This window comes from Talpa occidentalis, unplaced genomic scaffold (assembly GCF_014898055.3).
Source record: "Talpa occidentalis isolate TD23 unplaced genomic scaffold, MPIMG_talOcc4v2.1 talOcc4.7, whole genome shotgun sequence".
NCBI lineage: Eukaryota > Metazoa > Chordata > Mammalia > Eulipotyphla > Talpidae > Talpa > Talpa occidentalis.
In genome coordinates, this window is record NW_023605083.1 from 788246 (window position 1) to 803079 (window position 14834).

At 74.2% G+C, this 14834-nt stretch overlaps 1 protein-coding gene across 1 annotated transcript; it reads right to left on the reverse strand.

The window, feature by feature from the left end:
* Positions 1-11926: 11926 nt before the first annotated feature.
* On the reverse strand, positions 11927-13645 carry TMEM250 (transmembrane protein 250). Its single transcript, XM_037492696.2, is given in 3 exon segments — positions 11927-13535; positions 13538-13564; positions 13567-13645. Coding segments are annotated over 3 exon segments (393 nt in total). The 3' UTR covers positions 11927-13248.
* Positions 13646-14834: the final 1189 nt, after the last annotated feature.

The following is a 14834-nucleotide window of genomic DNA, read 5'->3' on the forward strand; positions in this document are numbered from 1 at the left end:
CCCCAGCCCCAGGTGAACCCCAGATGAACCAGACGTCACAGCGTGATGGGCTCTGGGCAGCCCCAGCCCCCAGGACCGGGCCCTCTGCCTGTGCCCCCAGCCCCCATGGCTTTTTCCCCTCTAGATGACCAGGCCCGGAAGGCCAGCTCCGGGCTCCTTAGCCCTGGACACCCACCCCAATATGAGGCAGGCCCAAATCAGCTGATGTCCCCCAAAATGGAAAGCCCTTGTCTTGCCCCAGACCCAGCCGTAGTCAGTCTGCAAGGGAAGAGCGTGGAGACTTCCAGAAGCAGGGGCCGGCAGCCGGGCTGCGGCCCTTGTGCCGACAGTTCAGAGGATGACCACCCCACCGGCAGCTCATCCCAGGGCCCGAGGGGACGACAGAACCCAGAGAGGGACCCCGTGGAGTGGGGGGGGGCGCCGGGTGGAGGAGCGGGCAGGGGACAGACCTGCTGACCGCACTGAAGGCACCGGAGGCCGGGCCAGGGGGACTCCCTGTCCCGGGCGCCCGCCCCCTCCCCGATTCAGGAATCTCAGGCCCCGGCCAGGCCGTGCGGCCCCAGAGCATCCCCCTTGGGGTCAAGGTCAGTTCTTTACCTTCGTCCCATCAGGAGTGCTGGGCCCAGGGAAGGACCTGCCCACCCGGCCCACGGCGCAAGCCAGGCTGGCAGAACCCACCAGCTGAGGGCCAGAGGCGGCCGGAGCCATCGCCTCCGCCAGGGTGGTGGAAGGAGGCCGCCAAGAGCCCGCAGGAGCCGCCATCGGGACCCTGAGCACCAGCTGGCCTCCGCTGCGGGAGGGGGGCGTGGAGAGGGGCGCCCCATGCCCCTCGCCCTGCTTTGGCTTCCATAGACCAAGTGCCAGCAGAGCAGAGGGTGCGGGAGGCCAGCTGGGGCCAGCCGGGCCTCGGACCCCGGGCGCACTGCCCGCCGGCCCTCCCCACCCTCAGCAGGTCTCTGGCCACACCCACCCCGCTGCCCGCAGCCCACTCGCCCCACCAGCGGGGCCAGGGCTGCGGCCCCCTCCTTTGACTGCCTGGTTCTGGGCCCCGGCCAGGGGCTGCCCAGCGCTGGCATGACCAGCGGGGATGCCAACGGCCCTCCTGGGACGGGTGGGCCCCCCAGAGGGCCAGAGACATGCCCGGCCGCAGGAGGGGGCTGTTTGTGGGGGGGGGGGGTGGGGCGCCTGGCCCTTCGCTAACTCCTTCCTAACTCCCTCGGTCCAGCGGGGTCCAGCCTGTCCGCACCTGTGACGCGCAGCCAGTGCGGCGGCCCCGGGGAGGGGGCCGGAGGGGGCCAGACCCGCACGGGGCGGGAGGGCGGGACTGCGCCGGTCCAGTCGGTCCAGTCGGGGCAGCGGAGAGGCGAGGGGCGCGGGCGCGGGCGGCAGAGCCGGGTCAGACCGCGGGGGGCGGCGCGCGGGGCGCAGGACCGGCCGGCAGGACGCGCCGCCGCAGGAAGGGCCGCCGCGCCCAGCCCCCAGGCGCGCCGGACACCCGCCAGGGCCGCGGCCGGGAGCACGGGCCGGGCGCCCAGGGCGCCCCCAAACCACTAGAAAGATGGAACCCAAGTGTCCACGTGGTCGGGGTGTCTCATCTGCGGCCAAGGGGGGAGGGGGCGCGGGGGGGCCCGCGGGCCGCCGCAGGACGCGCGCAGGCGAACCCCGGGTTTAAAGGGCGCCGGCAGCGGGCAGAGCCGGCCGCCCCAGAACTTCTGCGGTGACCTCCGACCTCACGCCCCCCACTGCTCCCGCGGGGCGCCCGAGCGGCCGGCGCGGCCGGGGTCCCGGCCGAGGAGGCGGCGCGGCGCGGGGGTCGGGGTCGGGGTCCGGGCGGCGCGGGGCGCGGGCGCGGGGTCGGGGTCCGGGCGCGGGGCGCGGGGCGCGGGGCGCGGGCGCGGCGGGAGGGCGTGTCGCGGGCGCGGGCGCGGGCGGGGGCGGGGGGCGCGGGCCGGGGCGGGGCGCGAACTTGCGGGGGCGGCGGGCGCGGGAAGTTGGCGGTACCTGGGGCGGCGGCGGCCGCGGCGGCGAGAGGCGTCCCCGGCGCCGCGCGGACTTTCTCCGACCTCGCCCAGCACCGGCCGCACCGCGGCGGCGGGGGCGGGGCGCGCGGGGGAGGCGCCCCGGGCCGTTTAAAGGCCAGGCGCCGCGCGCGCTCCCGCCGCGCGGGGCGCCCCCCGCCGGGCCGGCCGCGGGCCCGGCCCGCCCTGCGGGCCCGGCCCGCCCGCCCGCCCGCCCCGCCCCGCGGGGCCTCGGGGTGCCCGGCCGGCCGCAGCGGGAGCGCCCGGGGGCGAGGCCGGCGCGCGGCCCGGGGCCGCGGGGTCGGGGCCCGGCGGGGCGCAGGTGCCGCCGCCGGGGGCGCGGGCTCGAGACCCGGCGAGGAAGCCGCGGCCCCCCCGCCCCGCCGGGGCGCTCGGAGGGGACCGCGGGGGCGGCGCGGCGAGAACGCGGGTCCCGGCCACGACCCCAGCGCCCAGGACGCCGGCCGCACGCGCGCCTCGACCCTCGCGGGCGGGACCCCGGCCCAACCGCAGGGCCCGCCCAGAAAACCTCCGCCGGCTCGGGCCCCGCCTGCCCCGGGGGACGGCTGGGCTCGGGGCTCCCCTCAGACCTGCGGCCCCTTCCCCACGTGGCCCCCCAGCCGCGCCCCACGCGCCCCAGCCCCAGGGCAGCCCGCACCTTCTGGGGGCCCCGCCCGCCGCCGACGGTCGCAGGGAGGAGCCCGGGGGAGGGCTGTGCCACCTGCTGGGGGGGCGGGGCCCCCCCGCCTGGGCGGGGCCCAGCCCGGGACTGCCTGGCCCCCCCCAGTGTCTGCCGGACCCGGGAAATGGGCGTCCCCGAGGGCTGTGCGGGCCCCAGCCGCGCACCCTCCAGCCCCGCCCTCCTGGGCCCCGGGGCGGCCGGGCACACCCCGAGGCTCCTGCTGCCCCCCAGCAGCGGAGACCCTGCTGCGCAGCACAGGCGCGTGGACGCGCAGGCTGGGACCCGCCGCTGCACCCCAGCCTGGGGCTCCTGCGGTGTTGGGGGGCCGCGGGGGCCCTGCCGCATTCCAGGCCCACCGCCCGCGGGGCACACTCCGCCCGGTCTTGAGGCGGCTTTGGCTCCTGCTTCACTAATGAGAATTCTCGCCTCCTGCCTGTTCTCAGCGGGGGACTGGGGTGCACCCCTGGGGCAGCCCCCCTCACCTTGGGCCTGCTGCCCTCCTCCGGCCCCTCCCCAGCGAGCTCCCGAAGTTTGGCTCTCTGAGCTGCCGCGAGGCTGGGGCGGGCTGGCAGCTGCACCCCATCCAGAGAGCTTGGGGAAGGGGCTACATCTGCCAAGGCATCCTTCAGCCCCCTGGGGCTCCTTGAGCTCGGTGGGGCTCCGGGGAGCTCTCCTGTGGTGAAGACAGCCCCCTGGTGACCTGGCCACCTGCCTGTCCTCTGCTGGACCACAGGAGCCCCTGGCAGCCCAGGTGCTGGGCAGAGGCCTGTCTGGGAAGTGGCCACGCCGTGGACTTTTCTGTGGAGGGCGGGCTGGGGTGCCCCTCTCCCGCAGGCTCCCGCCCACTTAGGCCAGCGTCCAGGCCGTGAACCTGCCCTCACCCCCGGCTCCCACCGGTGCATGGCGTCCATTCTGGGAAGTGGACACCAGCTTCCCTGACCCCAAAGGAGGATGAAGGGCCTCAGACACACAGGCTGGGCCTGGCAGCAGGACTTGGCTTCCCACCCCACAGTCACCCCCGTGACTGGGCCCCGTGCCATCCAGCACCCCCACGCAGCACCAGCCTCGCTGGTTTCTGCCGGTCCCTCTGCCCGGGCCCACTGTGCCTGTGATTCCCGCTGCGGGTTCGGCCCCAACATCGCTTCCCGGGTCTCCGCCCGGCCCTGCAGCAAGTGCCTCCTCAAGCCCCCATGTTAAAAGCTTGCCCTGCCGGTGGCAGCCCGCACCCTTCACGCCGACACAGCGCGCCCTCTGGGCCAGGGGGTGCCCCACAGAGCTCATCCAGCGTGTGGCCAGGCTCCAGCGCTGCTGCCCCTGCTCCCCTGCAGACAAGAGGCTGGAGCCCCCACTCCCCAGCCCTGCGCCTCCTCCTCGCCCTCGGGGCGTTGGGTGCCCGGTGCGGGGAGGACAGCACAGCGACCCTGGCATGGCCATAGGCCTGAGGGCAGCTCCAGCACTGCAGTGGGCGGAGGCGGGTATGCTCCCCAACACCCTGGAGCCCTCACTATATGTCAGGAGCGGGACCCCTTCCACCCTGGGCAGGCCAGCCCCAGCCCCAGAGCTCACCCTGCCCTGGGAGGCCCCCCGCACACTGTGGCCTGGAGGGGAGCCCTGACACCCGAGGAGCAGGTCACCGGCTTCAGGCCCAGCCCCTGCCCCCTAGGACGCAGGCGGCCCCCTCACCTCCTCGAGGGGCTGCCGCTGGTTTCCCGCCTTGAGTGAAGACCGGACCCCGAGACCAGGCGCACCGGAGGATCTTCAACGGCACAGTGAAAACACCTGCTCTCAGGGAGAACCTTCTAGAAGGCTGCTCCTGCCCGTGGGAGGGCCGTGGAGGAAAGCAGGTTGGAGCCCTAGGGCTGGTCCAGGTGCCCACCCCAGCGGCAGTGCCAGGTGAGACCCAGCCTAGGTGGCTGCAGGTGCATGGGCATGTGGGCAGAGCCCCACCTGGGGGGGCTCTCAGGAGCTTTTTACAAATGGAGGCGCATGTCGTGTCAGAGCCTGGGCTGCAGAGGGCTCTGTCCCGGCCTGCTCTGGCGGGGTCAGCACTGCTGCCCTGCCGGCTGGAGAGACCTCCCGCCCCCACCGGCCTCGCCTGCCAGCGCCTGGAAGCCCCTCCCAAGTCCCATTTCCCCTCCGCTCCCCCTGCCGCCCAGCCCCACCTCCCCGGACCCCTCTGGTCTCTGAGTGCCCCCCCTCCCTTCGTGGGAATCCAGCCACATATCTGGGTAACAGCTTTGCCCCCGACCAACAACGAGGCTCCGCTTCCTGGACTGACGTTCCCCACCCAGCCCCAGTGACTGCCTCCCCGGGGGTGTCGCTCTAGGAAAGGCCCTGCCCACCCTGGCCTGGGTGGGGCACAGCCCACAAAGCCCCTTTGTTGTTAGCTGTGCGGCCAGCAGGGCAGCGGGGCTGAGCGGCCTGGCCTTGGGGGTGGAGGCCCTGCCTCACAGGCCCAAGTCCCGGCCTGGCAGCAGAGTCAGATCTATCTGAAATTGGGGTTTAGCCGCCCCCTCCCCAGCTTGGGGTTCACAGGGGCCACTACCTCTTTCATGCTAAGACAGTCCCCACCCAACCTGGGCCAGACCAAGGTGGGCAGTGTCCCCTCCTCCAGGAAGTCCACCCAGGGTGGCGCTTGGGTCTTGGAGGGAGCACGGCCCCCGAGCCATAGCTGGGCCAGGTGTGGGCGGTGGGAACTCCGCCCTGAGGGGCCTCAGCCTCTCCACCCCGTCCTGACCCAGGAGGACCCGCAGCGTCCGCCCAGCCAGCGAGGCCCTGCCCCATCTGGAGACCCACCCGCAGCACTGCCCAATGCCTCACTGTCCCTGGGGCCTCCTGACACCCCATGGCCCCCGCTGTGTCCCAACTCTGCCCCGCTGGCTGCCGGCCCCTCTCCCGCGCCTGCTGCCACAGGGCCTTTGCGCCGCGGTGCTGGTCCCCTCCTGGCTCACCCCCAGCCCGGGCCTCAGGCCTGCAGGCAGCCACCCCCACCCGTCTGCAGCCTGGGCCCTCCCTGGTGTCCTGCAGTCCTGAGGGGCAGCTGATGCGGGCTTGTGAGCAGATATTTCGGGGCCTGGAGGGTGGGGGCGGGACGTGCTGAGAGAGCGGGGAGGGGCTCCCCTGCACAGGGCGCTTCAGGGGGCGCGAGACCCCAGTCCTCCTCCTCGTGGGCACGTTCCGGGGCGGGGCCTGCTCCTGCACCTGGCCGGTCGGGGAGGCTGGTGGCTGGAAACCGCCTCAGCCAGCGGAGGACGGCAGCACAGCCAGGACGGAGGCCTGGGCGCCCCGCAGGAGGGAGGGTGCCAGCCCGCGCGCACGGATGCCCAGTGGGGGCAGGAACTCGCTTGTGTGGCGGCAGACACGGCGGGCAGCGCCCTGGGAGGGGGTGCTCGTGCTGCGAGCCCAGGCTCGGGCACTTCATCTCTGCCCCTGCAAGGGGCCACGTCGCCTTGCTGGCCTCCAGCTCTGGGTCCTCTCGCCTCCTCCCCTTGTGACGACCTGCGCGCCAGGGCCTCCCCAAGCGCAGAGCTCCCTCTTCCGCGGGAGGCAGCGAGGTCTACCAAGCACAGACAGGCCCTGCAGGGCCCCCAAATGTGGCGGTTCCTCTTGGGGTACACCAGACACCTCACACTGCACCGTGTGCGGGAGCCTTGCTCCCCACCCAGTCCTGTGCCTCTGGGATTGGCCGCCAGCAGCAGGGGCCCCTTGCTGGCCACAGTCCCCTCCAAGCCCCCCCCCCCAGCTGTGTCCCTGCTGCTGCCCCTCTGCAGGGCTCCCCAGCAGGACCTCCTGCGCCCCAGTCCTGCTCACGCCGCACCCAGCAGTGCCAGGTCAGGAAAGGGCCCAGGACCTCCCTCTGCTCCTACCCCATGTGAGCACCGCATTGTCACTTGACAACCCCACCCCACCCCATGTGAGCACCTGTCCCCGGCGGAATCTCCAGGGCTCCGGGCAGCAGAGGAGACCAGGGACCACATCCCATGCCAGTCACTAACCAGGTGGCGTCGAGCCGGCGGGCCGGCCGGCCGGCTCCGGGACTTCCTTGGCCTGAATTGCCCTGCCCTCGTGGTCTCGTCAGCCGGCCACTGCCTGGGCTCCCCAGGGTGGAAGCCCCCGCCTTGAGTGCCGGCTTGCACCCCTGGGCGTCGGGGGAGACGAGGAGAAGCCGTGGCCTCTGCCGTCGGCCCTCGCGCCATTCTACGAGGGCCGGGCCCGACTGGTGGCGCCAGTTCCAGCTGCCGGGAGAGGCAGCTTCTGGTGAGACGTGGCTTCGCTCAGGCCTGGGCTGTGAAGCGGACATGTCCCTAAACAGGCCCCAGCCCCACGGAGAGGTGCCCAGGCCCCAAGGGGTGCCCACCTTGGCAGCGCATGTGCCGGGTCCAGGAAGCCGCCGCCACTGCGCTGACGCAGGGGGAGCCACCCCGGAACGAGCGCCCCCCCCCCCCCTCCGTGAGGCCGCGCAAAGGAGGCCAACGGAGCCTTCCAGGGGCGGGCCTGGAGCAACCCCTGGCGCTCTGCAAAGGAGTGGGCACCGCGGGGGTCATCACCCCTGAGGCTGCTGCTGTTCTGCAGGCCTGGGGCAGGGGCGGGGCCGGAGCGAGCCCTCCGTGCACACAACTGCTGCACCCCCCCATCCCCACCCCCCACCCCCGCCCTGACCTTGAGCAGGCGCCGGGAGCAGGGTGGGCGCCCCGCGCACACAGGACGGGCAGAGCACAAAGCAGACCTGCGGGAAGAGGAGGAAGCTGAGGGTGAGGCCGGGTCCTCTGCCCCAGCCCCCGGGCCTGCAGCAGAATCACCTGCTCACCTGCACCAGCAGGTGCGGCCCCCCGGCCAGAGGCATGTCCTTGCCCCCACGGGGCGGGGCCCTCCAGGGCGCACGCCGCGGGGCTGAGGCTGCCCACCTCTGACTCCGCCTGGCACCCGCCCAGCAGGTGCCCTCTCCTTCCCGTGCTGCTCCCGGCTGCAGCAGGGCTGCTGGAGGCGTACTGCTCCCAGGACCAGGGGCAGAACCCCACCCCGAGCGGGCCTGCGGCCCCCACCCCGGGACCCAGTCTCCTCTGTTTTCCTGACAAGCGGCCTCAGCCACAGCCCTCCCAGGCCGGGCCCGGGGCTCACCGCGGTCCCCGCCGGCCTCGCAGGGAGCAGGCGTGTGCGCTGCCCGGGGTTGGCGGGAGCGGGAAGGGGGCCGGGAGCCCGCGTGCCCTCGCCCACCCTCCCGCCTCATCCTGGCCGGCGAGCTGCCCGGCGCTGCAGGCCCGGGCCCAGGGGGCCGGCGGTGGAGGTGCGCGGCCGCCCGCGGGCTCCCGGGCGCTCCCGGCACCTCTCGCAGGTGGAAACTGGGTGAGCGTTCTGGCTCCTTGGCAGCAGCAGCAGCCCCGCGGCCGCCTCTGCGCGTGAACTAGGGCAGCACCGTTTTGGCTTCTGCAGCCTCTCCCGGTCTAAATTGGACGCTCCGCTCTTCTTCCTCTTTGTCCTAAATTTCCCTGAAGTCTGTGCAGCTGCGAGGCCGCTGCTGCCCGGCTCCGGGGAGGCCGTGTGCCGGCTGCAGCGCTGCCCCCTCCCAGGACAGCCGGCGGGTGTCGGGGGGCAGCGGGTGTGGGCTAGCCCTTTGTGGGGCCCAGGGGGCGCCGGCACACACCCCACGGAGCGGGGCCGGGCCTGGGACAGGCTTGGGGGCCAGTGGAGACACGGGGAGACGCGGCTGGTTCGGCGCCATCAGACCCAGCACCCCACCCGTCGGGCCCGCAGCCTCCCACGCCGGCTTCCAGCACCTTCCCCAGAGGAGGCCAGGGCAGGTGGCAGCTCCTCCAGGGCTCTCGCCTCCCGCTGGGAGCACGTGGCCCAGCAGCTTCCTTCCTTATCGCGGAAGCGCCGCGGGGGAGGAGCCGGCACGCCCATGGCGGGCGGGAGGAGGCACCGCTCCCAGGATCACTCTGCAGCCCCACAAGGCAGCCCGAGGGCAGGCCTCCCGTGGGGTGCAGCGGCCTGCTTGCTGGGCAGGGCGGGAACAAGGCGGCCCCACGGCCACGCGGCTTCCGCACACCTGGGGGTGCCCCACGCAGAGGCAGCAGGACTTGAAAGCGAGGGCAGCGGGGCACACGTGAGCATGCGCACACGACAGCTGCACGGGGGTGTCAGGCAGGCCCCCCCGAAGTGTGCTGCTGATGGAATCTCTGGGGGCAGTGGGAGGGGGACGGGCCTCAGTGTGGCTCTGATGCCCGGAGCGGACGCTTATAGGGGACGCGCGCACAAGAGTCCGCCCCATTGTGGACGCACACTTACACCCCGACACTCCCCCGACGCACTTACACCCCGACATGCTTCTTGGAAGGGCACCCCATCAGCAGGGCCCCCCTTTGGCTGCCCGGCAGGCAGGGCAGAGGCCCCCTTAGTTCTGTGAAGTCCATGGCAGGTGGGCCAGGGTGGCAGTGGCCGACCCTGCGGGAGCAGCCCCAGGCGAGGGTCGCGGGGACACAGCGCAGGGGCAGGCACGGGGGCCGGTCGCGGAGCCAGAGCCGGCCAGGGCAGCCAGCCAAGACCTGCCGCGGCCAGGAGGCCGGTGCTGGCGGAAAGAACTGGACACCCAGGCTCCCGGGTCACATGACGGGGCAGAACATTCCACCAGCGCAGATGGGCGGTGGCAGAGCCCGCGCCCGGGGCTCCCCAGAGGGTGCCCTACGCCGGGGTCCAGCCCTGGGGCCTGGCCGCGTTCCCGTGGGCCTGGGAGGCTCGCGCTGGCTGCCAAGCAGCGCAGGGTCAGGAAGGCCCACCCTGCCCGTTGGAGGAGCAACTCCCCAGGGTCTCCCGGGGGGAAAAGGACCTGCCCGGCCTCGGCTCCGGACAGGCCCCGCCCCATGACGTCACCCCCTGCACCCGCAGACTTCTGTGAAGATTCCCTGGGCCTCCCCACCGGGACCACCCTGAGTGGCCCAGACAGTGGAGGGCGGGGCGCCACCCAGCCTCCTGGAGGCGCTGCAGAGGGCAGTGCCCGCTGTCCCCGACACCGCCCACTGACCACGCAGGCTCCCCCCTCCCAGCTCCTCCTGAGGGCCAGTGCGGAGCTGCCGCCCCCGCCTGGCACCCAATGGCCACCTGTGGCCGCTTCCCTCCACAGCTCGGAGCTGACCCCTCTGGCCGCTGCTGCTCCCACCAGCTGGCCGGTCCCGGCTGCCGCTGCAGCCCGTCTGCCCAGGGGCTGGGGGCCTCCAGCCAGGTCAGAGTGTGGCTCGCCCTGGCCTGGCCACTGGGCCTCTGCTGCAGGCGGGGGCAGCTGGGGCTGGCTGAGGAAGGGTCTGCTTTCCCCGGGCTCTCCGGTGGCAGCGGGAGGGCGTGCGGGTGCCCACCCCATGGTGTTCATGCCTCCCCAGAACGTCCGCCACCCCCAGGCGCAGTGCAGGCCACACAGCGGGAGCCCGTGTGGCGCGCTGCCCGCGCTGGGGGCGGGGCGGCCCAGGAGCGCTGAATCAGCTGCCGCTTCCCGGCCGGCAAGGATGCTGGCGAGGCGGGGAGCTCCCTCCTGGGGAGCGGTCAGGGAGGCGTGCCAGGCTGCCGGGTTCTGGAAAGTGGCTTCTGCACGGAGGCTGGTGCAGAGCAGCGCAGCCTCCTGGGGACGGAGGCCTTCCTGGAAGGGCCAGCACAGAGGAGCCCTGACAGGACCAAGAGGGAGAAGGGAGAGGCACGTGGGCCTCTGCAGATGGGCGGCCGCTCCTCCCCAGGAAGTGCAGAATCAGCACCAAGCCCTGCGCCCGCTCCTCCCGCCAGCCCCAGCGCGGCCGCAGGGACGGGCCTCTCAAGGTCAGCGCTCATCGACCCGTGCGGGCCGCAGGAGGACAGCCGCCCCCGCTGCAGCTCTGGGGGGGTCACGCAGGGGGCCAGGCGGGGCCGGTGTCCCCTGCAGCAACCCCCTACGCCCCCCCCCCGCCCCGTGGACACTGACTGCACTGCCCAGGTGGGGGGGCTGGCTCCGGCTCCTCTCCTGCAGCCAAGGCGCCGGCCAGAAGACCCCACCGGCTCCCCGGGCTCCAGGGCAGGGCTCCTGCGTCCCCTCGCTGCTCGCCTCTCCAAGCCACTGTCCAGCCTCCGCCCAGCCCTCCTTGGGTCTGACCACCCCTGCCTAGGTCCTCCTGGTGTCCCCTGATGCTTCCAGACCCACAGCCCGTGCGGGGACCCCCTCAGCTGCCCCACCCAGCGCGCCCTGGCTGGGCAGGCTGCTGCCCGTGGCCACTCCCCTTTGTGCCTGGCCTGCCCACCCCCAGCCCCGAGGGAAGACAGGGCAGCGGCAGCAGCTCCCAAGCTGCACGTCAACAGCCCACTGCCACCCCCACCCGAACTCCAGAACTTGGGGACCCTCCCTGTCCTAATGTGCACCCAGCAGGGGGTCCGGGGCCCCTCCCCGCCTTGGGCCTGCTGCTTCCTGGCTTCCAGGCAGCCTGGCACTGGGTGGGGAGACTGCCGAGCACAGCACCTCTGCACTCTGGGGTGCGCTCTAAATACTGCATTTCAGCACTGGGGAGCACCCTCTCCCCCAGGGCCCTGGGGCCCACCCTTGCCCAGCCTCCTCCTGCCTGCCCAGCATGTCAGGGAGGAAACCCAAGGTGCCCTTCAGCCCAGGAGGGACACCTGCAGGAGCATCACCCCCACTGCGCCCCACGGAACCCCCTCGCCTGCCAGTCCGCTGCTCAGAGGTGAGCTCGGCCGTGTGGCTGACCGCTGACCTCAGGCGCGCAGCAGCAGCAGCAGCAGCAGCGAGGGCTCCTGCTCGGAGGCTGTGGCCCCACATGGCGGAGCAAAGTCCCAGCCGCAGCTCGTCCCTCCTTGGTCCCCGCTGCTCCTTGGGGCCGCGCGAGGATCAGGAGACCCGCGCCGGGAAAAGCTCGCCCTGCACCCCCTTCCTCTCCCGAAACACCCGCGAATTTCCAGCCCGGACAGCGACCCCAGAGCAGGCGCCAAGGGCGGGGCCAGCCCAGGGGAGGACGGAGCAGCGGCCCTCGGGCAGGCTCTGGCCAAGCGAGACCCGCAGCTCAGCGTCCCGTCCGCGTCCTCTGCCTCTCGGCATCCGCGAGGCCCCCCCCCCCCCCCCCCCGCAACTGAGGGGCCACGCCCGCACGGGGCAGCACCATGTGGGAGGGCAGACTCCCGCCCTGGATCTGGCCCCCAGGGCCGTGAGCCCCCCTCGCCCCACACCCGCGCAGGCCGGGCCCAGGGGCCGAGCCCTCAGGAGGCGGCTTCTCAGCTGTCACTCCGCCGACAGGTCTTAAAAAAATAAGTTTAATGCAGGAGGCTCGTTTCAGAAACGCTAACAGGCACTGAGACGCGAGGGCCCACGTCCCGCAAGTCGCCCCGATGCGCTCCACGTTCCGGGCTGCGCCGCCCTGGCCTGACCCACGCCGGAGGGGCTCGCACGCGGGGAGGAGGCAGGCGGCGCGGGGAAAGCGCAGAGTCTGCTCTGGGCGCCGGGCAGGTGGGCGGCTACAGGGCCAGCTGGGGGAGGCAGGGTCTGGGGCCACTGGTGGCAGAGCCCGAGGGGCCAGGGCTCTGCCCTCATCGCCTGCTTCCATCTCTCCTCCACGGCAGACCAGCCCGCGGGACGCCACGCGGGAGCCTGGCACGGCAGGGTCACCTGCCTGGGACCGTGGTCCCCTGGGGGGCAGCGGCAGCTGACCAATCACTGTCAGTGCCACCGTGGCCCGTGCCCAATGGCCTGTCACCCCAGCGTAACTGCCCAGTGTCCTCCCACCTGCCAATGATGCCAGCGGCAGCCAGTGTCACATGCCACCCTGTCCGAGCAGGTGGGCAGCGCACCCCCAATGCTGGGGAGGGGGCCAGGGCCAGGGCCGGGCAGGCCCTGGTGAGTCCTGCTCCCTGGACGCCCCCCCAGCACGGGCCCCCTCTCTTGGCCCCTGCATTTCTGCCTGCCACTCCCGGGCGGCCCAACAGCCAGGGGCAGAGGAGAGGGCAGGGCCTCACGCAGAGCCCCCGCTGGAGATCCCAAGAGGCCCTGTAACGGGGTGTGCCCCACAGGCACATCTGACCTCAGTTCCGGGCTTCTCCTCCAAGCACAGGCCGCGAGACCCCATCAGAGTCAGAAAGGCGCTGAGTCGCTGCCCCACGACCCCTTGGAAGAGCCTCGCAGCATCCAGCTTGACTCCCCCGGCCGCCAGAAAGAGACATGCCCGCCCCAGCCGTGCTGCCGCTGGACGCTCGCACACCCCGGCGGGCAGAGGCCTCAGAGACAGGTGGCCCCGGCTGTTGGGGTGTGGCCAGGGCGCAGGGCAGCTTCTCTGCCACACGGGGCCAGCCCAGGGAGCCCTCGGGTGTGGCCCTGGGCACCCCACCCCGGAGCTCCCCACGGCTGGTGCTGCCGCCCGCCAGGTCCTGGAGTGGGGACAGGACGCGGGGTCCAAGTGCAGACCCGAGGGGCAGGCGGTCTGGGGGGTGCGCCCGGCAAGGGCCAGAGCCAGCCGGGCACAGGGGGCGCCTACACCCCCTTCCCGGAACAGTCTCAGGCCTTCCTCCGGGCGATGCCTGCCGGGCGGGGGGCGCCGGTCACATGTCCACGAAGACCATGAAGCACCAGCCCAGGCCGCCGACCAGCAGCAGGGTCACGTGGCTGGCGTGGACCAGCAGCTCGTTGAGGACGCGGAAGTCCACGCGCCGCCGGCCCAGCAGCAGCAGCAGCAGCGACAGCTTCAGCTGGAGGCGCAGCAGCGCGCGCACGCCCAGGTGCTGCAGGCAGAAGAGCGCGGCCAGCGCGCCCCGGAGCGCGGCGGTCACCAGGCTGCAGCCCAAGTAGAGCAGGAAGCGCACGACGCCGTGCAGCCAGCGCGCGCGCGCACCTCCAAGTTGTGGGACTTGGTGCGCGCGGGGCGCGGGGCGCGTGCAGGCAGCTGGAGTGCGGGCCGTGGAAGGAGCGCGCCCGCCGCGGGATGGGCAGGACCGGCATCGGGCCGGCGGGCGCGAGCTCGCGGGGGCGTCCGGGCGGCCGTCAGCGCCGGCGTCGGGGGCGCCGGGGCCCGGGAGCCCGCGGCCGAGGCCCGGGGGCGGCGCGCGCCTGCGGGGAGAGCACAGGGACAGGGCGGTCAGCGCGCCGGGTCACCGCGAGGCGCGCAGCCCCGGCCGGGGCCGCAGCTCTCGGCCCGACGGCCGCGCGGCCCGGGGAGACCCGCCACGCCCGGGGAGGCGCCCCGCGGGGGCGGGAGCCCGCCCCCCTCCCCGGGCCGCCGGGCGCGGGGCCCAAGCCCCTGGGGCGCGCACAGCGCGCGGGGAGGCGGGACGGCGCCCGCGGGCGGCCAGGGCTGGGCCCGCACCTCACCTTCCCCCGAGGCGCCCCGCTCTGCGAGAGGGGGCGCCGCGGGAAGGGGCCGCGCCCGCGGGGCGCCGGCCGGCCTCCCCCTCCCGCGGCTCCCGGGCCGCGCAGGCCCCGGCGCCGCCCCGCCCGCTCGCCCGCAGGCCCGGCCGGTGCCGGCTCCGGGGGCGGCCTCGCCGCGCGCCCCGCCGCCCGGCCCCGGCCCGCGCACGCCCGCTCACCGGGGGCCGCTCCGCGCCGCGGGGGAGGCCGGCGGGCCCCCCTGCCCCTCGGGGCTGCGGGAGCGGGGCGGCCGCATGGCGCCGGGGGCGCGCGGCCCGGTCCTCACGCGTCCCCGCCCGGGGCCGCCCCGCAGGGCCAGGGGCTGCCGGGCCCGGCGGCCGGCGGCGTTTGGCCCCGCGTGGGCGCCGTAGCGCCGTCCCTCGGCGGCCGCCGTAGGCCCCCCTCACCCCCCGCGCCGCCCGCGCCGACACCGCCTCCCTCGGCCGGCTCCGGGCGCCCCCGCGGCGTGTGCGTGCGCGCGCCCGCGACTGAGCCGGCCGGGCTGCGGCCTCACGTCCGCCGCCGGGGCCGCGGCCTGTCCTGCGCAGGCGCAGATGGCGGGCCCGAGAGCGCGGTCCCCGGGCGGCTCCTCCGCGCACGCGCCGCCGCGCCCGAGGCGGCGGGCAGTGCGCAGGCGCGCGCGCCGGGGGCGGGGCCGTGACCGGGTCGCCCGGGGGCGGGGGCCGGGCGGGGCGCGTCAAAGCCCGGAAAGGGGGGGCCCTGGGGTGCCCTGGCGTCCCTGCGCCCCCCGGACGGCCTCCTCGGGCGGCTCCCGCCGACCCCC